Source organism: Grampus griseus (genome assembly GCF_964374135.1).
Source record: "Grampus griseus genome assembly, chromosome: 12".
NCBI classification, from domain to species: Eukaryota; Metazoa; Chordata; class Mammalia; order Artiodactyla; family Delphinidae; genus Grampus; species Grampus griseus.
In genome coordinates this window covers 7,514,857-7,539,016 of record NC_139006.1, presented here as the reverse complement: position 1 = coordinate 7,539,016, position 24,160 = coordinate 7,514,857, and the positions used below count along the sequence as shown (strand labels likewise).

At 46.8% G+C, this 24,160-nt stretch overlaps 1 protein-coding gene across 1 annotated transcript in view; it reads left to right on the top strand.

Annotated features, from left to right (window-relative positions):
- The window catches only part of CFAP251 (cilia and flagella associated protein 251), a 66,727-nt gene that overhangs the window by 30,828 nt on the left and 11,739 nt on the right, over positions 1-24,160 (top strand). The window contains exons 10-18 of the mRNA XM_082667503.1: positions 123-317; positions 1,031-1,281; positions 1,617-1,768; positions 2,837-3,010; positions 4,023-4,207; positions 11,663-11,777; positions 12,407-12,570; positions 17,853-17,943; positions 18,154-18,297. Of these exons, the coding sequence (XP_082523629.1) occupies positions 123-317; positions 1,031-1,281; positions 1,617-1,768; positions 2,837-3,010; positions 4,023-4,207; positions 11,663-11,777; positions 12,407-12,570; positions 17,853-17,943; positions 18,154-18,297 (1,471 nt within the window). The remainder of the gene's footprint in view (positions 1-122; positions 318-1,030; positions 1,282-1,616; positions 1,769-2,836; positions 3,011-4,022; positions 4,208-11,662; positions 11,778-12,406; positions 12,571-17,852; positions 17,944-18,153; positions 18,298-24,160) is intronic.

The window sequence follows — 24,160 nt, the reverse complement described above, 5'->3', positions numbered from 1 at the left end:
AGGGCAGTATTAAGTGAAAGTTTTTACAATGCCCGGAGTCCAGGGGCTGACATATAATTAGGTGTTCAATAGATGGTACTCATTACCATTATTTAACAAACCGACGTTATTCTCCATTTCAGCTATGTTGTCACAGGTGACATTCGGGGTAACATCAAGTTCTACGATCACACCCTGTCCATTGTGAACTGGTACAGCCACTTCAAACTGAGCTCCATAAGAAGCCTGTCCTTCTCAAAGACCCCGGCAACTCCTCCGACTGAAAATACAAACTATCCTCCAGACTACACTTTAAAAGGTGACCTTTTTATTGTAAGGTGAGTTGTTAATGAATCTCATCATTTGCATGGTCAAAAAGTGATGTTTTCTTTTAGTTTGTGTACAGTGGGATCTTCTTCCTATTCCTGGGATGTGAACTCGAGGGTACTGGCCTCCCTAGTCAGTCCTTTACCTGCCTTGCAGACGGATCTCCTTGGCTGATCACAATCGATTTTTTAAGTGAAGCATCATTCTCCTGTTAAGAATGTCTAGTGGTGGGAAGCTGGAAAGGGCTCTAATCTCTGTTGCCTCTGGAGTCCTTCGCTGTAGGTTGGTCTCCTTTCTCGAAGCTGAGTTTGTCCTAGCACTACAGTTAAAGGGATTTGATAGTTAATAGCCATAACATTTCAAGATAGAATTATCTGTGAGTCTGCTTAATTACCCTTGTGGTATTTGCAGGCACATCTGTATGTGTGCACCAAACTCCATATTTGCATACACAAATGAATATTTGCATGTGCAGATTAGCTAATTGTACAACTGACTGTCCATCTGCATACTTAATGACTCAATTTACATGTAGAAATGTGGGCTTTTTCACTTGCAAATGGAGGCTGTTGGGTATTGGTGGTATATTTTTGGAGATGTTGGGTTAATAATGTCACTAAATTACAGACGACAGAGGCGTTTCATGTGCAATTAGCAGCAGAATAGCTGGCGTGCCCCATTCCCTGCAAACACTGATGCTGTTGGGTCTCTCCTTGGCAAACAGGAATTTTATCATTGGAACGTCGGATGCGTCAGTGTACCACTTAACAGCAGATGGGACCAAACTTGAGAAGTTATTTGTAGAGCCCAAGGATGCCATTTGTGCCATCTCCTGCCACCCGTACCAACCCCTCATTGCCATCGGGAGTTTCTGTGGGATGATCAAAGTGTGGGATTATGAACAGAAAAAATACCTCTTCAGCAGGATCTTTGAGAAGGGGCTTGGAGTCCAGAGTCTGACCTACAACCCCGAAGGTATTTTCATTTTGTCAGCCTGTCTTAGGTTTTAAACTGAAAACAGATCCAAATGGCTAATCCCTTGGCTGTCACAGCTCCAGGAAGGTTACCTTGACCCTCTCCCCGCACCAGGCCAGATGGGACGCCTTCTCCCCCTGGACGCTGCAGAGCTCCGTACCGCCTGGTGTCATCCCACGATGCCATGCTTTCCAGTTTACTTCTCCTTCTCAGGACCTTGTCTGTCGTGTTCATTGCTGTCTCCTTGGCACGTAGAACAAGGTCTGGTGTGGAGTCGATGTTTCTTGAGTGAATGAAGTCCTTTTCGACCATTGTTCCCTGGCTTGTGATTTCAGGAGCTCTCCTCGGAGCTGGCTTCACAGAAGGGACCGTTTACATTCTTGATGCAATGTCCTTAGAAAGTGAAACCCCAGAGCCTTTCAAATATTCCAGAACCAGTGTGACTCACGTCAGCTTCTCCCATGACTCCCAGTATATGGCGACCGCTGTGAGTATTTTCACTGAGTGCCGTCCAGGGGCTCAGCAACCTTATTTAAAGCCACAAGGGGGAGGGGCTGGGAGTTAGGGGGGATGGGGAGTAGCTGCTAGAGGGTACAGATTTCTTTTGGAGGTGATGAAAGTGTTCTAAAACTGTGATGATGGATGCACAGCTCTGTGAATATACTCAAGCCCATTGAACTGTACACTTCCAGTGGGTGAATTGTGTGGGAGGTGAATTATATCTCAATAAAGCTGTTATAAAAGGAGAAAGGGGTGGGGGAAGTGGGGGGACTTCTGCCTGAAAACAAGACCAGGGCCTCAGAACTTCCAGACTTGGATTCTGCTACTCTGACAGCTCATTTTGGTTTGTTGGTTTTTCGGAACCCTTTCTCTGCATCCAGGGTTTTATCTTTCCCTTTGATTGTTGACGAGATGACATTCTCATTTAAGCGGAGTCTTCCACCGAGCATTTCGGATTCTGGTCCTTCCCTCTGTGAATAGGGCTCTTAATCTCAGTAAAGATTTTTCTGGGACCCCCCCCAACCTCTCCCTTCATGCCAGTTCTCTTGGGGGATGGGGTGGGGTGCGGGGAAGCAGCCGGCTTCACTTGAACCTCTGTCCCTTACACGCTTCCCAGCAGCACACTGACTCAGGCGCCCCAGGTCGCTTCAGGCTGCTCCCGCCCTCTCCCCGACCCCTGTCACTCTCAGCCATCATGTATATATTTTTTAATCGTACCTTTTAAAATTTTGTGTAGCCGGATAAAGAGAAGGGAGGACAGAGGCAGAAAGAGTCAGGGTTTCAGTTTCCAACAGAGAATGAGATGGGGACCAGCAAGGAGAGTAAGACCATAGTGTCAGACAAATACCGTCTCTCCCTGCCCCCACCTACCTACTTTGAACCTTGATTTTCTCATCTGCAAAACGGGCATTATTTTACTACTTGCTCCAATAGACAAAGGTTTTCCTTTTGCATAAAATTTCTAAAAGCAAAGTTAGTATGAAAAACATAGTGATGATTCTTAAGTTAACAAAATCTAAAAAGGAGCAACTTCTGCTCTTTCGCTCATATTCAGGATGTAAGTTTCACTGTGGCCGTTTACGTGGTGAGAGTCAAAAATGGACGAAGGGTCTGGGAGTATTTGGCAAGACTTCGTTCTCATCGCAAGAGCATTCGAAGTGTCCTGTTCGGGGTTCATCTGGACAGCAATGAGCCGAGACTGCTGAGCCTCGGGAGAGACAGACTCTTGGTGAGCTGTTTCATTTTCCTTTGCCTGGTCACCAGGACCACGTCTCGTTCTCGTTACCTCCCTGGCTTCTGGCACAGAACCAGACCCACAGTACTTGTGTTTGTTTGAGAAAATGAATGTATGACAAAGTAGCGAAAACCTTTCTGAGTTGGCACTTGGCCTTCACACGGCTCTGACACCACACAGGGACCTGTGTCCTGAGTAAGGAGGCTCCTGGGAAGTGGCACGTTGACGGCGGGGTGGAGGTACTCCCCACAGCACCGACAGCTCAGCCACCCTCGCCTCTCAGTGTATGTTTCGAAGCCAACACTTACACTTTCTGTGTGTCTAGGGGACAGGGCCAGGCTTTTACCTCAATGTGACAACTCAGAGAATATCAGAGGGAAAGGTAGAGACAGCGGCAAATGCAATATTACATGATCGAGCCAAAAGATTCAAAATCAATCGATCTATCTGTGCATCCATCTTAACTTCCTTCCTTCCCTCCCCCCTTTACTTCCTTTATTCTATCCACCCTTCCTTCTGTCCATCCATGCTGGTCTGGCCACCAAAGCCTACATATGTGTGAAATTCAGCAGGCTGCTAATTTATGACTGTCAAGTGCTGAGATTTAGATATGAATTAGTTCCTACCCTCAAAAAGTTCCCAAGATAATGATAAGTGAAGCAGTACAACATAACTGTAAGAGTTCAGGTTTTGGAGTTAGTTGGACCTAGATTTGAATTCTCATCCTCCCACTTCTTAGCTGTGTGACCTTGGGGAAACCACTGAACCTCTCTGAACATCTGTTTTCTCATCTGCAAAATGGGCACAACAGTACTGCTTTGCTGGGGAGTCGTGAGTATTAAATGGCATCATCTTGCTCGTAATGGATACTCCGTATTGGTAGCTTATTAGAAGTTTGGGCAAGTCTTCTCCTAGAAGGCCTGATGCTGTCTCTCCGCAGAAGAGGACTGTTGACTGACTTTGTTCACCTCAGTCCTCATGCGTATTCATCTGGGCTTCTCTGTAGATCGAGTATAATCTACTCAAGAGCTACAAAGACCACCTGGAAGTCCTGGACATTCAGCGAACCGACCAGGGCAGCTACCCCACCTGTATGGTCTGGTACCCGCCACTTACCAAGGAGCTCTTCCTGCTCATTTGCAACAGTGGCTACAAAGTGAAGCTTTTCAATTCAACCACAAAAATGTGCAGGTAAGCACGGGAGCTTCCCGCTAATGGCACGTAAATCAGTTTCTCAGCGCCTGGCTTATTTCAAGTCCCACCTTAAGGACCTGCAAGCAGCTTGGCTACCATCACAACCCTCCTCCCTTTGCAGAGGAGGAAACTGAGGCACAGATAAGGGGGGAAGTTCTCACCAAAGGTCACATGGTTAGGAAGTGCCAGAGTCAGGATTCAAACCCAGAGCCCTTGTTTCTGAGCCCAGCACTGCACAGGGATAAGGTACCCAGAGCTCAGTGCCTGAGGCTCAGGGAAGGAACTGGACCCCGAGGCTCCGGAGAAGTTGCTGATGTGTGATAAAATCTTCTGTTCTTCCCTCGTGGGTAAAAACAGATAGTTTCAGAATGGACTTGAGGACATGGGGAGGGGGAAGGGTGAGCTGGGACAAAGTGAGAAAGTGGCGTGGACATATATACACTACCAAATGTAAAATAGATAGCTAGTGGGAAGCAGCCGCATAGCACAGGGAGATCAGCTCGGTGCTTTGTGACCACCTAGAGGGGTGGAATAGGGAGGGTGGGAGGGAGACACAAGAGGAAGGAGATATGGGGACAGTATGTATGCGTATAGCTGATTCACTTTGTTATAAAGCAGAAACTAACACACCATTGTAAAGCAATTATACTTCAATAAAGATGTTAAAAAACGACAGATAGTTTCACCTGAATACTACCAGTTGTTTAATTTTTCTTATTCTTCATTCTTAAAGGAGTTTTAAGTTCAACTAATAGCATTCTTTATTCTCTCAGCAACTATTTACTGGGCCCCTACCTGAGCCAGGTGCTGTTCTAGGTGCTGAAGATGGAGATGAAAACAAAACAATGTTTCTGTCACCATGAAATTTGCATTTTATTGGGGAAGTGGAGTTCATGTTAGAAGCTGGGCTGGAGACCCATGTTTGAGGTCAGCACACCTGGTGGTTTAAAGCCATGAGATGAGAGAAGATTCCAGAGGGGAACGGTAGATGGAGAAGCGGTCAAAGGACCAAGCCCAGGGCATCCAAAGCTTAGCATCCTAGAGCAGTGGTTCCTCCATCCCGAAGTAGGTCTGCATCTATGGCTGGCCTCTTGTGCTGCTAGGGCTGTGGGTCCAGGCTTTGCCTCTCGTGATCAGCACTGATTATGGTGCACGATCCCTGTGTCGGGGCCCTGCATTTGTCATCCCGTTTCATCTGCAATAACCCTGCAAAGGATTGTGTCACTGGGGATCAGAGAGGTGATAAAACTTGCCTCAGGTCAAGCTGCTGGTCAGGGCAGGACTTGACCCTTGAACCAAGCTGTGACTTTGTCGTCTCCTGGGCATCACTGGGCCCTGCTGCAGCCCTGGCTTTGGAATCCTAGCTAGTCAGCCCTGGCAGGCAGCCTCTTTCTGCCTGTGGTTTGGCTGCCTCGTGGGTATGGCTGGGAAGAGCAGAGTCAGGAGAAACTGGAGGTGAGAATGCTTTAGTGACCCCACCGAGGAGGCGGAAGTCGAAAAACACCACCAGCAGCTGGCCCCATGCTTGAGGAGGACCTTTTTTTGGAAATGTATCTCAAATAAGATAGGTCCTCAAAAGGCCAGGATCTTTTTTTTCCCCCCCCCAATAACCCTTTTTAGAAGGGCCCAAGGAAAAATGACTGAAAAATGCTGTTTAATGTGGCAGGGACAAGAGAGAAATCCAGCACAATTATTTTTTTTAACTGTTAAAACACTGGGAAGGAGACATTTGAAAGAAATATGTAAAAAGGAGTTTTAGGAAGATTTCAGAGTCTTTGTACATCATCTTTAACGGACACAAACTTTTTGGACAAAGAATATCCCACAGATGTGCCCAGTTCTGAGAACCTCTGCGTTGGCTGAGCAGGTGTCTGGGGGATGCGGGATGGAGCGGCCCAGGCTTGGAGTTGCTGCTAACAGTTAGTAACAGCCACAGAGCCAAGCGGTGAGGAGCTTCTGCCACTGAAGATCAAGGGGAAGTTAGCATAAAGCAAATTTCTTTCCTTTTTTTTTTTTTTTTTTTTTGCGGTACGCGGGCCTCTCACTGATGTGGCCTCTCCCGTTGCGGAGCACAGGCTCCGGACGCTCAGGCTCAGCGGCCATGGCTCACGGGCCCAGCCTCTCCGCGGCATGTGGGATCTTCCCAGACCAGGGCACGAACCCGTGTCCCCTGCATCGGCAGGAGGACTCTCAACCACTGCGCCACCAGGGAAGCCCCTTTTTTGTTTGTTTGTTTAAATGTTTCCATCCATTGCATTTTTTGTTGCTATTATTTTTTTCTTCCAGTTTTATTGAGATATAATTGACATACAGCACTATATAAGTTGAAGGTATACAGCATAATGATTTGACTTACATACATTGTGAAGTGATATCACAGTATGTTTAGTGAACATCCACCAGCTCCTATGGGTACAAAATTAAAGAAATAGAAAAACTTTTTTTTGTATAACTTTTTATAACAGTTCTGTTTTTAAAAATTTATTATTTATTTATCTTAATTTTTGGCTGCGTCGGGTCTTAGTTGCGGCACGCGGGCTCCTCTCTAGTTCTGGTGCGTGGTTTTAGTTGCCCCGTGCGGCATGTGAGATGTTAGTCCCCCGACCAGGGCTCGAACCCGCGTCCCTTGCCTTACAAGATGGGTTCTCAACCACTGGACCACCGGGGAGGTCCCTAGAAAAACATTTTTTTCTGTGAGATGAGAACTCTTAGGATTTACTCTCTTAACAGTTTTCATGTGTGACACACAGCAGGGTTCCCTCTATTTACCATGTGGTACATCACATCCCTAGGACTTATTTATCCTGTAACTGGAAGTTTGTGTCTTTTGCCTGCCTTCATCCGGTTCCCCCTTCCCCCAACCCCTCCCTTCTGGTAACCACAAGTCTGATCTCTTTTTCTATGAGTTTCTTTGTTTCTGAAGTATAATTGACCTATGACACTATATTAGTTCTCGTTACACAACATAGTGATTCTGTATATTTATGCATACTTCCATTCATTTCAACATGATCACTACAATATGTCACTGTACGAAGGTATTACGTAGTTATTGACTATATTCTCCACGCTGTACATTTCATACCTGTGACTCACTTATTTTGTAACTGAAAGTTTGTACCACTTAATCTCCCTCACCTATTTCTTTCCTCCCCCCATGCCTCCTCCCCTCAGGCAGCCACCAGTTTGTTCTCTGTATCTGTAATTCTGTTTCTATTTTGTTACATTTGTTCATTCGTTTTGTTTTTTAGTTTCCACATATAAGTGAAGTCATACAGTATTTGTCTTTCTCTGTCTGACTTATTTCACTTAGCATAATACCCTCTAGGTCCATCCATGCTGTCACAAATGACAGGATTTTTATTCCATTGTGTATCTTCTTTATCCATTCATCTTTTGATGGACAGGTAGGTTTCTTCCATATATTAGCTATTGTAAGTAAAGCTGCAATGAACATAGGGATGTGTATATCTTTTCGAATTAGTGCTTCCATTTAGAGCCATGAAGTTAGGAGTTTCTGCTGTTGAAGATCAATTGGAAATTAGTATAAAGCATATTTCTTAAAAAAATAGTTTATTGAGGTGAAATTCACATAACATAAAACCAACCATTTTAAAGTGAACAAATCACTGGTATTTAGTCCATTCACAATGTTGTGCAACTACCACCTCTATGTAGTTAAACATTCTCATAGTTCCAAAGTAAAACACCTTTGCATAAAGCATCTTTTAAGTTGTAGGAACAATAAAGCCCTGTAACCACAACTTAATTGGGAAGGAATTGCCTTTTGATGATACATCCAAAATGATTAAAAAATGCATTTAAAAGCATTTGGAAGAACGTGAAGAGGCAGTTCACAGACAAAGGCCAATAAAACCTATGAGCAGATGCTCACCAGTACATCAAAGATGCAAATGAAAACAAGACATCATTTTTCACAAATCAGATTAGCAAAGATAAAAATGATGGATAGCGCCCGGCGTTGGCAAGGGTGTAAGGGAACCAACCGGCTGTTGGCGGACGGGGTTGGGGGGGTGTGGGGACAGCAGTTTGTTACCCTCCATTAAATTGTAGCCTGTCTTCTGACTTCTAGGAATGTAGCCCACGGAAGTACTCACACAGGATGCCAAGACATAAGTAAAAGGATGTCTTGTTTGAAAATATTTTTAAAAATGGAAACAATCCAAATGTCCATTAATAGGGAATTAGTTAAATGATGGCTCGTCAGTACACTGAAACATGATGCTGCTTTTAGAAAAGGAAAAAGAGAAAAAAGAGATGATAGCTCTCTGCATAGTAACACGGAAATATCTCCAAGGCATAATATGAGATACAGCAAATTGCCAAATATGCATGAATATATTTTCATCTAAAATTATATTTATGTGGCTTATATATTTTCATCTGAAATTATAATTATATGGGCTAGAATATATATAAAAGAAATCCTCGAGTCGCATACACCAAACTATTACCCATGATTATCTTGGGATAAAGGGTGCAGCCATGTAGAGTTATGGGTAGATTTTCTACTTCATGTCTCAATACTTGAAAATTTTCACAATGAATGTGTAAAATGTTTTCAATCAGAAGAAAAAGATATTAATTTTATGAAATTGTTAGAAATTTTGACAGTACTAGGTAGCAGTTATATAGCTCCTACTATGTGCCAGGAACCGTTCTGAGTGCTTTATATATATTAACTTATTTAGTGCTCACTACAGTCTTGTGGGGTAAATACTGTCATTATCCCTATTTTACCAGTGAGGGACCTGAGGCCCAGAGGGGTTGACTAGCTTGACTTTTTTTTCTTTTGCTTATTTATAATTTAAATTAAGGTATAATTCATATACCATAACATTTACCATTTTCAGTGGTTTTTTACTATATTCACAAAGTTGTGTAACCATCATCACTATTTAATTCAAGAACATTTTCATTACCCCCCAAAAGATACCCCAAACCCATTAGCAGTCACTCCCCATTCACATCCTTTCCCCACTGATCCCCCACTGCTCCACCCCTGGCAACACCAGTCTACTTTCTGTCTGTATGGATTTGTCTGTTCTGGACATTTCATGTAAATGGAATCATGTAATATGTGACTTTTGGTGTCTTGCGTCTTAGCATCATGTTTTCAAGGTTCATCCATGGTGTAGCCTGTGTCAGTTCTTCATTCCTTTTAATGGCTGAATAGTATTCCATTGTATCCACAGACCACATTTTGTCTATTCATCCATCAGTTGTCAGTTGGGTTGTCTCTACTTTTTGGCTATTATGAACATTTGTGTATCAGTTTCTGTGTAGACATCTGTTTCATTCCTCTTGGATGTAGACCTAGAGGTAGAATTGCTGGATCATATGGTAACTATATTTAACCATTTGAGGAACTGCCAGACTGTTTTCCAAAGTAGCTGCACCACTTTACATTCCTGCCAGCAATATATGAAGGTTCCAGTTTCTCCACAACTTGCCCCTAATTTTTAAGGGTCAGAGCTGGGATTCAAACCAGAGCCTGTGCTCTTAACCATCCTCTTCCTTGCCTCTATCCACTCAATGATATTGGAGGAAAGTCCTTAAACATTTCTACTCAAACGACTAGAGAAGGGTGACCTATAATTAGCCGATGCATTGTCTACCAGCTGGTCGTTTTAGTGTTTTTACCATTTCACCTAATCCTCTGTGCACGTAAACCTGATGCTGGGTCGTCCAGCCTGATACTCTCCTGCGTCCTGCAGCCCAGTGGTCACGGTCAAGTCCGCCTTCAGAGTTCACCTCTGCTCACCTCTTCGGTTTTACCTCCCTCCACCACCAGCCTTCTTTCTCCTTTACTGTTTCTGCAGTTTTCAAGCAATAGTCCACGTCCCATACCTTTGACCTCCTGTGCCCGCTGCCTGTTTTTCCGTTGCCTCCGTATTTTCTCTGCCTTTCCAATTCACCTTCCCAAACTCAGCTCAGATGTCTCCTCATAGATGTCCCATCACTCCTTCCTCAGTGCAGGCTCTGTGCCGGGAATTTGCCTGTCATCTCACTTCTCCCCTCATGGTGCTTCCATGTCTGTTGTTCCTGCCAGGCTGTGAGGTTAGCAACAAAATCTCACTCATTCGAGTCCCGACCTCCCGTCATGGTGACTGGCACAGAGAGGTGCTCAAGAGAGACATACAAGGAGCGTCTCCTGTTCCCACCAGACACGGGCTGGGTGCAGGGGACACGGGGAGAAAACACATCCAAACGATGAGGGGCTTAAAATATAATAAGATGAAATAGCTACCGTCCTTACCCTGGGGCAGACCCAAGTTTTGTGGGGTGTGAAGTGTATTTGGCTTTGTGGGTCCTCTTTTTAAATATATATATATATATAAAATTAAGAATAAAAAGTGGGGACTTCCCTGGTGGTGCAGTGGTTAAGAATCCACCTGCCAATACAGGGCACAAGGGTTTGATCCCTGGTCCGGGAAGATCCCACATGCCGTGGAGCAATTAAGCCCGTGTGCCACAACTACTAAGCCTGCGCTCTAGAGCCGCGAGCCACAACTACTGAGCCCACAGGCCACAGCTACTGAAGCCCGCACGCCTAGAGCCTGTGCTCTGCAACAAGAGAAGCCACCTCAGTGAGAAGCCCATGCACCGCAGCGAAGAGTAGCCCCTGCTCGCGGCAACTAGAGAAAGACCGCGTGTGGCAGCAAAGACCCAACAGAGCCAAAATAAATAAATTAATTAATTAATTAAAATAAGCTACAAGGATATACTGTAAAAAATATATATTAAAAAAAATAAATAAATAAAAAGTGGCTAGTGCCCCTCCCAGGCCTCAGGAGGTATGTGTGCAAGGAAGATGCTCAAGTCTGGCCAGCTTCGGGGAAAATCCACCTCTGGGCTTGAGGTCCTGTCCGGAGCCTCCCCTGAGATCAGATTCCTAATTAGCGTAAGAGTGTCTGAATTCAGAAGTCGTTCTGCTGCGAGGGTGCGATTCATTACAGTTTGATGCGCAGATGGATTTTTGGGGATCCGCGCGTTGCCTGTAGACCTGCTGTCAGCTGTCTGGACACCAGTCTGAGGTCTTGGCCCCGCCGTGGGGATGGGGGTGTTTCCTCGCACCCTGCTGACGTTCCTCCCGTCCTTGCAGCATTTTTCCCATCCCTTGTTCTCATGCACGTTCTCGAGGCATAATGTTCCCTTCACTCAGCTGTCAAGGAGGAAAGTCAGAGCCGCAGCTGTGAAGAGCATCCTTCACAAGCAGAGTTTCCCCAGAGAGTTTGCCGTTTGGAGCTGTTGCCCCTTATTTAGGCCGCTGTTAGCAGTTGAGGGAGAGGTTCTTACAATGAGCTTAGCTGAGCAGCAAGACAGGAAATTCAGAATTTAAAAAGTATAGGGCAACGTGAAAGGGAGTGAGTCATAAAACCTGCGTTGGGATTTGTGGAATTTAGAAAGCGTTCCTTTTTTCTCTTGCAGAAAGACACTCCTCGGGCCAGTTTACGGATCTCCCATTGAGCAGATACAAATCCTCCCAGTGAAAACCCCTCTGGAACTTCAGAAGCGCTACATGGTGTTTATTAACAGGGACAAGGTACCAGCCCTTTGCTCTCTGCCCCGTAAGGTGACCGTGTACTTGGAGCTGGAGGCAGTCTCAGGTATTTCAAGACTCAAGAACGCCGGCTTTCACAGCCAAGCCCGCGACTCCCATCCTGCTTCACAGTGAAAATGGCCATGAATGAGCGGGAATGACTCTCAGAAGAGTCACCTCATTTTCTCTACTCCCAAAAGTACAAGACACATGGTCCACCAAGGGGTTTTTCTTTTCTGATTTCTTTACAAGGAAAAATCTTATAAAGACATACAAGTTAGTTACACTTAGTTGTATATTTGATGACTAATCTATATGGGAAGGCGTAAAATCATAAGATGCCAGAATTGTCCTGGAAAAGCCTGGACATGTGACCATGAAGATAGGAGGGAAGCTTCCTTTCTGTGTCCCTGGTGGAACCTGCGTCTCTTCTCCCAAGGGACCACCGTGCAGGGCACAGTGTATGCGAAGCCCCAGCCATGTGAAATGCAGCTCTCACACACTGAGATGTCTGGTTCTAGATACACAGGTCCTTCCCTTAAACAGATCTGGAGGTTACAGGTGACCCTGCCAGGCCCGGCCTGGGGCCCGGTTATCTGAGTCTGAATATCTAGTTACATCTTCCTTTCTAGGTTGGACTTCAGATCTTACCAGTTGATGGCAACCCACATAAGACATCTGCTCTTATATGCCACCCCAGCGGTGCGGCTGGAATGGACGTTTCCTATGACGGCCGCTACACCTTCACAGCAGGAGGGCAGGACCGGTCGGTGGTGCAGTGGGAAATCAATTTAAGGTACATGATGCGGCGAGAAGCTTGGCCCCATAAGAAGGGTGTCAAGTGGAGACCCCTTCTTTTCACTCAGGAACAGCAGACAGGTATTAAACCCCTACAACATGCCAGGCACTGTGCTAGGCCTGCGGGTACAAAGACAGCCAAGACTCAGGCATTGCCTTTGGCGTGCTCCCTGCGACACCCGCTCATATTAATGTGCAGACAAAAGGTTACTGTTCTGTCCCAGGGACCCATGGTATTTGCAGGTGGGGCCATGTGATTCCACCTCGTTCACCCGGGCCCCATGAGTTACTTCTCACCCTGTCGCCGCCTGCAAATTCACACCAGTTAGAGAGATCTAGCCTGAATCTCCAAAGAGTGTGTTACAGAAATAGTAAGAGTATCGTTTGAAATGTGTATTTTCAGTCTACTCTTCTCACCCCCCTGCCCTGAGCTGAGAATCTCTGCCTAGGGCGAGGCTGGAGAATTGCATGGTTGAGCATCAGAGAGACACAGACTTTGAAGTCAAAGAGACAAGGGTTCAAATCTGAAGCCTACTCTCTGCTAGCTGTGGGCCCGAGGGCAGGTTTCTCAGCAGCTCTGATCTTTGGATTCCTTGTCTGTGAAATGAGGGTACATGGGGGTAAAAACAGGGACTTTTACAGGATCCTTGTAAGGATCAGGTAGGCTGATATATGTAACGCACACAGCACAGAGATAAGGACTCAGCAAATTAATCATTTCCTTTTGTTTCTTCTTCCTTATAAAGGCATTTGCTTATGAGCTCAGGATCTTTGTTACTAAAAAAGGGGGCACCCACTGTGGTGGTCCTCTCATCTCCCCATATTCAGCGAGCAGCCCCAGGGCAGAGCCAGTTCCTTGCCTGACCACCTTCTCCAAAGCCCCTGCCTCTCAGCCAGGGTCCCATTGAGGAGCTGGGTAAAAGCAGCTGGGAGACACCAAGCTTCCTAAAAGAACGAACCTGATTCATGGCTCCCAGTAAAAGCAAACCCCTTACTGTCTGCCACGTGCACATCCTTCTTCTGTGCAGACATCGAAGCTTCGCCCCTTAACCTGAATAGGAGCAAGAACAGCCAGGTTAATCCGCTTTGGAACCGCGGGGGTTTCAGTTTGCATTTGCAGCTCTGACCTTCACCTCTGCCTTCACCTAAGAGGGCAGATCTTGGGAATTTAGAAGCTGGAGGTGAGCTCTCCCCTTGAAAAGAACCTCCTGATCACATCCCCAGAATGAGCTGCTTAATTCTTGGACACTAGCCTGTTACCTGGACTGATGGGGCAAGCAACACCCTGGTGAGAGAACAGAGTCTTCCTTTTTTCGTTTTTGTCCTCTTCTCAATCATCTTGGGATCTGCACTAGTAGAGATTTAAAAAAAAAAAAAAAGCACCCACTTTCCAGTAGCTTTCCTGTGCATGGCCAGAGTCCAGGCTTCTGAGAATTTCAGTTTAATCTGTTTCAGGGACAAAAGATCATTATAAACTAATTAGCACTTCATTGCTGCTTCTGGTGTTTTAATATGTTCAGTGCTTCACTAATGGGAAGAAATATAAAAACCCTAAACAAGTAAACAAACAAAATTCCCTACCAGATCTACTGATGGTGAGTCGTAGGGTGAAATGAAGATGATAAGTCCTCTCACGTTCACATTATTTTAACCAGTGCACTCCTAGGCCCCCAAACTATCATTGCAGCATCTCAAACTTCCCCTGGGAGACCCCTTCCCTCATCTTTCCCCCTGTCTTGTCTGGCAGGCCACCCTCTTTCTCTCCTTGTCTGGCATCTGTTTTAAAATCTCCCATTTTTGTGCTCAACCTCACACCCCCCTGTAATCCTGCTGCCTTGCTCAGACAAGAGCAGAAAGACCTGGATTCAAATCCCACCTCCCCTACTACTTGCTGTATGACCTGAGGCAAGTCCCTTCCCTTCCCTGAGTCTCAGTTTCTCCGTCTGTTAAATGGGGATATTATCACCATGTTCAGCGCTGTTTTGAGGGTGGTGATTTCTACCATTGCTATTCCCCCTCCTCCCTACTCCCCCTCCCCTCCTCCCTACTCCCCCTCCCCTCCTCCCCCTCCCCTCCTCCCCTCCTCCCCTCCCCTCCTCCCCCTCCCCTCCTCCCCTCCCCTCCTCCCCCTCCCCTCCTCCCCCTCCCCTCCTCCCCCTCCCCTCCTCCCCCTCCCCCTCTCCCCTCCTCCCCCTCCCCCTCTCCCCTCCTCCCCCTCCCCCCTCCCCTCCTCCCCCTCTCCCCTCCTCCCCCTCCCCCTCTCCCTCTCCCCTCCTCCCCCTCTCCCCTCCTCCCCCTCCCCCTCCTCCCCTCCTCCCCCTCCTCCCCTCCTCCCCCTCCCCTCCTCCCCCTCCTCCCCCTCTCCCTCCCCCTCTCCCCTCCTCCCCCTCCCCCTCTCCCCTCCTGCCCCACCCCCTCCCCTCCCCTCCCCTCCCCTCCCCTCCCTCCTCCCTCCTCCCCTCCTCCTCCCGTCCCCCTCCTCCTCCTCCCCTCCTCCCTCTCCCCTCCCCCTCCCCTCCCCCTCCTCTCCCCCTCCCCTCCTCTCCCACTCCCTCCCCCTCCCCCTCCTCTCCCCCTCCCTCCCCCTCCCCCTCCTCTCCCCCTCCCTCCCCCCCCTTTTTTTTTGCAGTATGCGGGCCTCTGACTGTTGTGGCCTCTCCCGTTGCGGAGCACAGGCTCCGGACGCGCAGGCTCAGCGGCCACGGCTCACGGGCCCAGCCGCTCCGCGGCACGTGGGATCTTCCGGTACCGGGGCATGAACCCGTGTCCCCTGCATCGGCAGGTGGACTCTCAACCACTGCGCCACCAGGGAAGCCCCCCCCCGCTTTTTTTGTTGTTGTTGTTGTTGTTGCTAACATGAAAGCCTTTGTTTTTAATTTGGTTGATACACATTTGACAAAATATTTTAGAATAAAATAATCCATGAACAGGCACAAGGTATTTACAGTAACAACTGTGAAAAACATAAAACTGATGTATTCTTAAACAGTAAAGTCTATTTATAAATTTTTTTGTCGTGAATCCGGAAGACTTTCAGTTCTGCTCATTACCCTGGTCTGAAGCCCCGACAGATGGTGTGTAAGGCCCAGGAGTAGGAGGTGCAACTCTAACACATTTGGCAAGTAAGGACCATCTGTTGGTTTGAGCTCACGGGGAAGTGAAGGGCCAGATCTTGGGGTTAGGTGCCCTTTCTCCTCCCCCTGCTTTCCCTCCTCCCCCTCCCCCTCCCCCCCCCCTAGGGAGCGTTCACTGGGCTCTTGCTATATGCTGGTTGCTGTGCTCACTGTTTCTTGGGCTTCAGCTCGTTCCCCACAGCACTGAGTATATTTCTGGGCACACACACAGTAGGTTTTCAATAAATGTACCTCCATCTTGTGCCTCAATGACCTCTTTTTTTGTGGCAAGCATTAGAACCCAACTTAGGCAGAAAGGGGAAGTTACGAGCGGGTCCTGGGGTCTCGGGTCACCGTACTGCGGGGAGAGCAGACCAGCCCGCCCTCAGCGTTTGCTCTCAGCTTGCCTCTGCTGTTGCTGTCACTCTCTGCAGAGCTGAATTTCGTCACTCAGTGGGAACTCGGCCACTGACAGTCCCCAGATTTCACACCAGAGAGAGGGAGTCTCTTGCCCCAGCTCTGGTGGGACAAGCCCAGCCCTGTCCCTCTATCTCAGGTCAGCTGAGCTGACAGTGGCCAGGAAGCAGGGGACATGGTGTAGTCCTGACTGCTGGAGGACCGTTCCCAGAGAATCCAGAGCTCTGTGAGTCTGTCCCCTGGGGCCTTCCAGGTGGTGACAGGCTCCTCCATGTCACTTGGGCCTTTACCTGGCCCTGCTTCAGAATCAAATGGCCAATAGTGGCCTCACTGCCCTCAGAGCCTGTTGGGATTGGGCCTGGGCCTGGCCTGGAGGCCACAGAGCGGGAGCCCTCTCAGCTGGACACCTGCCTCGATGGGTAATATCAGAGCCAAGAGCCAGGTGAAGACTGAGCCCTACTGGAGACGGTCCTCAGGCCCGCCTGGACCCCAGGCCCACCTGGAGAGTACACCAGCTCCATGGACCTCACGCAGCCTGCTTGGGTGGGGCTTGTGCGGGGCTGTGACAAGAGGACCGAGGACTGTTCTGTGGCTGACTCTTGCAGGAGAGCTGTAGGTGCACCTCAACACCCAGTTCAACAGTAATCATAGTCCTGAGCCAGGCCCTGGGCTTTCCATGTATTGTCTGATGTGTCCCCACAGCCATCCTGTGACGTAGGCACTGTTGGTATCCCTGTTGTACAGATCTGGAAACTAGCTCCAAGGGGTTCAGTGATCTGCCCAAGCTACGGAGTAATGTGCTGGGGCTGGGATTCGCATCAACCCCACACCTCAACAAAGATTCATCACAGGAGAAAAATAAAGGGCTTCATGTGGAATCCTTTCTGTGCACTCACTTTAATTCTCACAACAATCCCCTGAGGCAGACCCTGTAATTATTTCCATTTTACAGAATAGGAAGCTGAGGCCCTGAGTGGTTAAGTCACTTGCCCATGATCACCCTGCTTGCAAGTGGCAGAGCCAGGGCTCACAGGCATGTCCCTTTGACTCCAGCTTCTGTATACATAACCACTTCCCCGCCATGGTCTGCACAAAGTGTGTCTTAATAACCCTACAAAGCGGCTAATGGTCTGATTAGCAAAAATCCAGTTAGTGGATTATTAAGATGATTTCATATTATTATTAGCATTTTGTATGAGGTAAAGTCAGCCTCATACAAAAAGTAGGTTTTCTTACCACTTAAAGGGCCTATTTTTGGAAAAATCTGACCCTGTGTTAGAGAGCAGAGGGCTATTTTTATCTGACTGGCGTGGGTCCCTTGCGGCCTCCAGAGTTTTTATGGAAGCAATTAGCGACGGCCATCCACCTGTGCCACATCCCATTCTTCTGGCTCTGGTCACATGCAGATCTAAAGTTACAGGAGGGCCACTGGGGAGACTGTGGACTCACCACCCTCCCTCCCTCCCTCCCCCCAGAGATTTCAGACAAATTGCCAGGCATCTGCCCTGTCATCCACGAGAGAATATCATCGTCATTAAGGCGGGTGCCCTGTACCACCGGGTTCCACACTTGAAATTGAATTTTCCATTTGCAGCTTCATTTTGGAGGGAATTTACTTAACAAGTTTACAGAGACCCTAATCGTATCCTCGCTGTAATACCCTCCGGAGGTCCGCAGCTGGGCAGCCTTGCGGTGCATTGTGTTCCTGACTGACTGCTGGCTAATAACGATGTTTCTCTCATTGTTCTAGTGCCCTGGAGGCAGCAGTTTCTCTTGGGGGCGAAGACCTGACCCCATTCTATGGTCTGGTGTCTGGTGGCAGGGAAGGAAAATTCTACAGGGTAACTATCCTCAGAGTAAACACTTCCTGGTAACATCTAGTTAAGTCTGTAAAACAGATGTGCCCGGGGTTAACCTTCTTGCTTTTTGCCAAAGCTGTTTTCCCCACTGAGCTTAAAATGTACTTTCTAGAAAATGTCCTTGAAGTCTAAATGGCTGCTTCAGACTTAAGCCAAAAATGCATGTTGTGTTTCCACTTCATTTCCACATAGGAGCTGGAAGACTATTTTTACTATTCTCAGCTCCGTAGTCAAGGTATTGATACAATGGAGACCAGAAAGGTGTCGGAACACATCTGCCTGTCGGAGCTTCCTTTTGTCATGAGAGCAATTGGCTTTTACCCATCGGAAGAGAAGGTAGGTAGAATGAAAACAAGAACAGCCGTGCGATGTGTTATTTATAAAAACGACCTCAGGGAGCAATCATTATAGGTCAAAGTAAAAATTTAACACTATTCTTACGTAAATGGATCAGAAAGGAGGTCCTGGGCATAGCAGATGCACTGCTTAGAAACAGACTTGCCATAAAGATATTCTTGTAAGGCGGATTCCTTACCAGAGTTTGATGTTGGTAAGAGCATGGGCTTTGGAATTAGACAGAAGGCCCCTAGCTACATGAGGACCAGCCTCATCCAGTTCAAAGAGTTGATGCCCGCACAGCACTTGGCACAGAGTAGGCTACGTAGGAAGAGCTCAGTAAATGCTCGCTGTTGTGATCCTTTCCCTGTAGTTGCCATTCACCTGGCCTGTGTGAATGGGCTGCTCCTGCGAGGTGGGTGCTCATCCTGGGCTGCGGATGGAGCTCAGGAGATGCAGCCGCTCCTCAGAGCCTCGTAGCACACCCCATCTGTAAGGGGCTCCCAACAGGGACCAGAGGAAATGGTCCTCGTGGAAACTGGGGCTTAAAATGCAACTGATTGGGTTCTCTTACTGGAAATGCTAACACATTCTTATCGTAGAAAGTTTGGAAAAGATACACAAGTGGAATGAAGAAAATAATTACCTATAATCCCAGTACACAGAGACAACAGTTATTGGTATCTTCCTGGATTGATTTATATATAATGTGTATATATATATATATATATATATATACACACACATAATTTTAAAAAAACTAATGGGTACCATATTGAATATATATTTTTATCCTATATTTTCACTTGATATTATGTAATACGCATTTCCCATTTCATTAACAATTCTCTGAAAACTTGATTTATAAAGGATATAGCTTAATTTTAAAACTTTGTCTGATTTAGAAAATAGACCTGTAAAGAAGAAAATAGAAATGCCTCAGAGGTAATCATTATTAACATTCTGGTGGACTTCCTTCTATTGTTTTATGTTTAGATATAGATAAACAAATGATTGTCATTATATGGTGTATATAGGTATATATGTCAACGTTTTGCAGAGTACGTGTGTATGTATATGTATACGTGTATAGCAACATTCTCAGTAACTGTTGTTTTGTGAGCATGTGGTGAAAATTCCTCGATAATATGCTTTTTACCCCTGGCTTTATTAAGATATAATTGACATATAACATTGTGTGCATTTAAGATATTCAATATAGTGATTTTATATACGTATAAATTAAAAAATTATTACCACGGTGTGGTTAGTTAACACATCCATCCCCTTGCATAGTTACAATTTTTTGTGTGTGATGAGAACTTTAAAAATCTACTATGTTTGCAACTTTCAAATACACTGTACTGTATTGTTAACTAGAGCCCCCATGCTGTACCTTACATCCCCAGGACATGTGTATCTTATAATTGGGAGTTTGTACCCTTTGACCACTTTTCACCCATTTCTCCCACTCCCCACCCCCTGCCCCTGGCTACCACCAATCTGTTTCTGTTTCTGTGAGTTTGTTTGTTTTTGTTTTTGTTTTTGTTTGCAGTACGCAGGCCTCTCACTGTTGTGGCCTCTCCCGTTGCGGAGCATAGGCTCCAGACGCGCAGGCTCAGCGGCCATGGCTCACAGGCCCAGCCACTCTGCGGCATGTGGGATCTTCCTGGACCGGGGCACGAACCCGTGTCCCCTGCATTGGCAGGCAGACTCTCAACCACTGCGCCACCAGGGAAGCCCTCTTGTTTTCTTGATAAAAGCCATTCTGACAGGTGTGAGGTGATAGCTCATTGTGGTTTTGACTTGCATTTCCCTTATGGTTAGTGATGTGAGCACCTTTTCATGTACTTATTGATCATTTGAATATCTTCTTTAGAAAAATGTCTATTCAGGTCTTCTGCCCATTTTTTAAGTGGGTTATTTGGCTTTTTGCTATTGGTTGTGAGTCCCTTATGTATTTTAGATATCAACCCCTTATCAGATATGTGTGGTTTGCAAATATTTCCTCCCATTCTGTAGGTTGCTTTTTCATTTTGTCGATCGTTTCTTTTGCTGTGCAGAAGCTTTTTTTTTTTTTGCAGTACACAGGCCTCTCACTGCTGCGGCCTCTCCCACTGCGGAGCACAGACCCCAGATGCACAGGCTCAGCGGCCATGGCCCACGGGCCCAGCCACTCCACGGCATGTGGGATCCTCCCGGACCGGGGCACGAACCCGCGTCCCCTGCATCGGCAGGCAGACTCTCAACCACTGCGCCACCAGGGAAGCCCTGTGCAGAAGCTTTTTGGTTTGCTATAGACAACATGCTTTCGAAAGGCTGTATACTCAGTTGATCCATTCCCCAGTTGACAGACACATAGGTTGTCTGAAGTATTTTGGCTGTCAGAGACATGGCTGTGATGCACATCTCTGTGTATGGTTTTTGCATACTTCTCTGATTATTTTCCTGGGTCAGAGTCCTAGAAGTAGAATTACTGGGTCAGAGAATATGAACTTTAAGGCCCATTGCCAAATAGTTTTCCAGAAATGTAGCATTTTGCAGCTCACCATCAAACATACATAACTCCTGAAACCCAGCTAAGACTCAATGTTCACATTAGGTGTCCGAACACATTTTAGTGATGTGAGCTGTGGTCCCAGTCATTTCCCTTGGCTTCAGTGGCCTACCCAGAATCACCTTTTTTTGGGTGCTCCAAGTATGACTGGAAGGTGACTTTTATTCTCCAAGTAGCATCTGGAGAAATGAGTTTTCAGAGCCCATAAACCCAGCTGAGTCTTGAATGAGTACCTTAAAAACATCAGGGGGACTTCCCTGGTGGCGCAGTGGTTAAGAAGCCACCTGCCAGTGCAGGGAACACGGGTTCAAGCCCTGGTCCGGGAAGATCCCACATGCCGCAGAGCAACTAAGCCCGTGCACCACAACTACTGAGCCTGTGCTCTACAGCCCACAAGCCAAAACTGCTGAGCCCCCGTACCACAACTACTGAAGGCCACGTGCTCTAGAGCCCGTGCTCTGCAACAAGAGAAGCCACAGCAATGAGAAGCCCGCGCACCACAACGATGAGTAACCCCCGCTCGCTGCAGCTAGAGAAAGCCTGCGTACAGCAGCAAAGACGCAACGCAGCCAAAAAAAGAAAAAAGTCAGGGATTCTTTAAGCTCCTCAAAAGGTCTTTTGACCAGTGTTCATTTTGTAAAAGTATATGGTCAGAAACAGAAGCAACTACCCGTAAAGTTTGTGCGACCCACATAAAAGTGTTCCCTAGAGCTGTGTTTCTAAAACATGTTCCTTAGAACATTGTTTCCCAAACTGGCAACCTGCAACAGAATTACCTGGAGCATTTATTAAAAAATCAGATTCCTGGGCCCCATCCCAGACGTAGCCAATCAGAATCTCAGTGTATGGGGCCTGGGAGTCTGCATTTTCCACTTTGCCCCTTACCTGGTAGTCCAGCCGGGAAGAGGCCCTCCTCCACAGTGCTGCAAAGACTCAGTTGCTACCTGCAGTGTCTAAGGATCATATTCATATGAAACTCACCAAAATGCCATCATGGGGGCTTCCCTGGTGGCGCAGTGGTTGAGAGTCCGCCTGCCGATGCAGGGGACACGGGTTCGTGCCCCGGTCCGGGAAGATCCCATGTGCCGTGGAGCGGCTGGGCCCATGAGCCATGGCCGCTGAGCCTGCGCGTCCGGAGCCTGTGCTCCGCAACGGGAGAGGCCACAACGGTGAGAGGCCCGCGTACCGCAAAAAAAAAAAAAAAAAAGCCATCATGAGCCAGATGTCTCACATTTCCTGTAAGCACTCAGGAGCCTCTCTCTGATGGCTGCAGATCCAAGCCTTCCTACTAGGGAAGCAGCACTGGGTAGCGGCTGGGAGCACAGGCTCCTGGGTCAGGTGGCTCTGGGTTTGACTCCTGACTATAACCACTCGCCAGCTGTGAGACTTGGTCAAGTTTCTGAACCTCTCTAAGCCTCAGTTTCCTCATCTGTAGAATGGGGCTAATAGTAGTACCCAGCCCCTGGAATTATTGTGACGATTAAATGAGTATCTGATTAGTACAGTACAGGGCACATGTTAAATGTTTGAAAAAACACCATCCAGTGTTATTACCTCCACCATCCATCCTGTCCTCGTCTCTGGATGTGTGATTATAAAAGGCCTTTAGATGAAGGTCTCTGTGACCCTGTGGATCTTTGTTTATAATACCCTCTCTAAAATCAGTTTTTTATTTTCTTGATTTGTCTGGTAAAGAGACTTTATGTAAATGGCCGAAAGTCATCATGCTGATGGCAGCCTTCTCACTCAGGATTCTTGATTTTAAACCCTGGGCCCGTGTAAATGTGTCCTCTGCAGTCCTGCTTTGTCGATAAGGGAATTCTGGGTGTTTATCCTTTGTGACTGTCACCCACCTGCCACATGAATCGCTGAAGGAGGAGGGTGGCACAGAGTGGCTGTGGTTTTTCTGCTTCCTCTAGAAGTAAGAAGTGTAATTACCAAAGGCTCACTCCGTTGTCCTATCATTGGCCAAAAATAATAAAGCTTAACAACCTATCGAAATCTTGCTGATGAGTAAAAAGTACCCAGAGGGACTTCCCTGGTGGTCCAGTGGTTAGGTCTCGCTGCTTTCACTGCCAAGGGCCCCGGTTCAATCCCTGGTTGGGGAACTAAGATCCCACAAGCCACGCAGCGTGGCAAAAAAAAAAAAAAAAGTACCCAGAAAAAAAGGTTAGTCTGCAACAAATGTTATAAAGTGACATGGAATATTATTTTACCCACATTAAAATGGTCATTGCAAGGTTGTCACTGACTGTTGTGTCACTGACTGTTGTGTCCCCCCCCCACCAGCTGCTAAAAAGGGGTTTCAGTGCCCCACTCAGTGTCTTCATAAGTCCCCTGGAGTCCAGGGTTTTTAATCCACTTAAAAAATAAATTTACTCTTTGGAGATGTTTTCTGAAGGCCCCCGATCCAGATGTGGCCACATCTGAGTGCAAACACTGTTCGCTGATGAATTAGTTTATATCTGAAGCTCCGAGGGGAGAACTTTTTGATCTCTAGTTTCCATCAGATTTATAGCGATTTTAATAAAAATGTTTTCGGAGCTTTGAAACTTTTAAACCCAGGCTTCGTCATGGTTAATGAAACATTTCCTCTTAAGATGCAGCTGTTCCCCCTCCCCCGAGAAGTGGCATGAAGAAGTATGTGCCGCTGATAAGAGTATTTTCACACTTGGTTACTTGAAAGACTTAGAAACACAGACTCAAGCCAGCCCCCCAAGGCTCTACATTATTTATATCTTTTCTTACGTCATTTTAACTGCCTTGGGGATTTGAATCTAGTCAGTGTGGTAGATTGAAGCCAAATTATACAAGAATGTAACCCTCCCCAAAGAATCCCTAACCATTCCCATCTTCTGCAGAACACAGCCAAAGAGGTGAGGTGGGCTGCTCTTAAAAATCTTCATTTTTTTTAAAAAAGAAAGATCTTCAATGTTTATAATGTTATAAACCCTAAGTTTGGGTTCCTAAGTTAGGGCTCTTCACAGTTTGTATAGCTGATTTCACATATGAGAAAGTGTCATCTTCCAGCTCTACAGATATATTTTCCCCCCCGGGACCTTGGAATATCGTGTTGGGGCCTGTGCGTCACGTGTGTCCCCTGGTCACTTGTGGCTATGTTTCTATTTAGCTTGCAGAGCGTTATAGATTCTTGATGGGTTTTTGCAATGAATTAACAGCAGTTCGACCACTTAGTTCTATAAATTGAGGCCAATCCTGGCAGAGAGGTGTGTGCCCAGCAAGAGCTCACATCGTGGAGGCTCAGCAGATCTTGGTCGGACGAGTACACGAATGAACGATATGCTC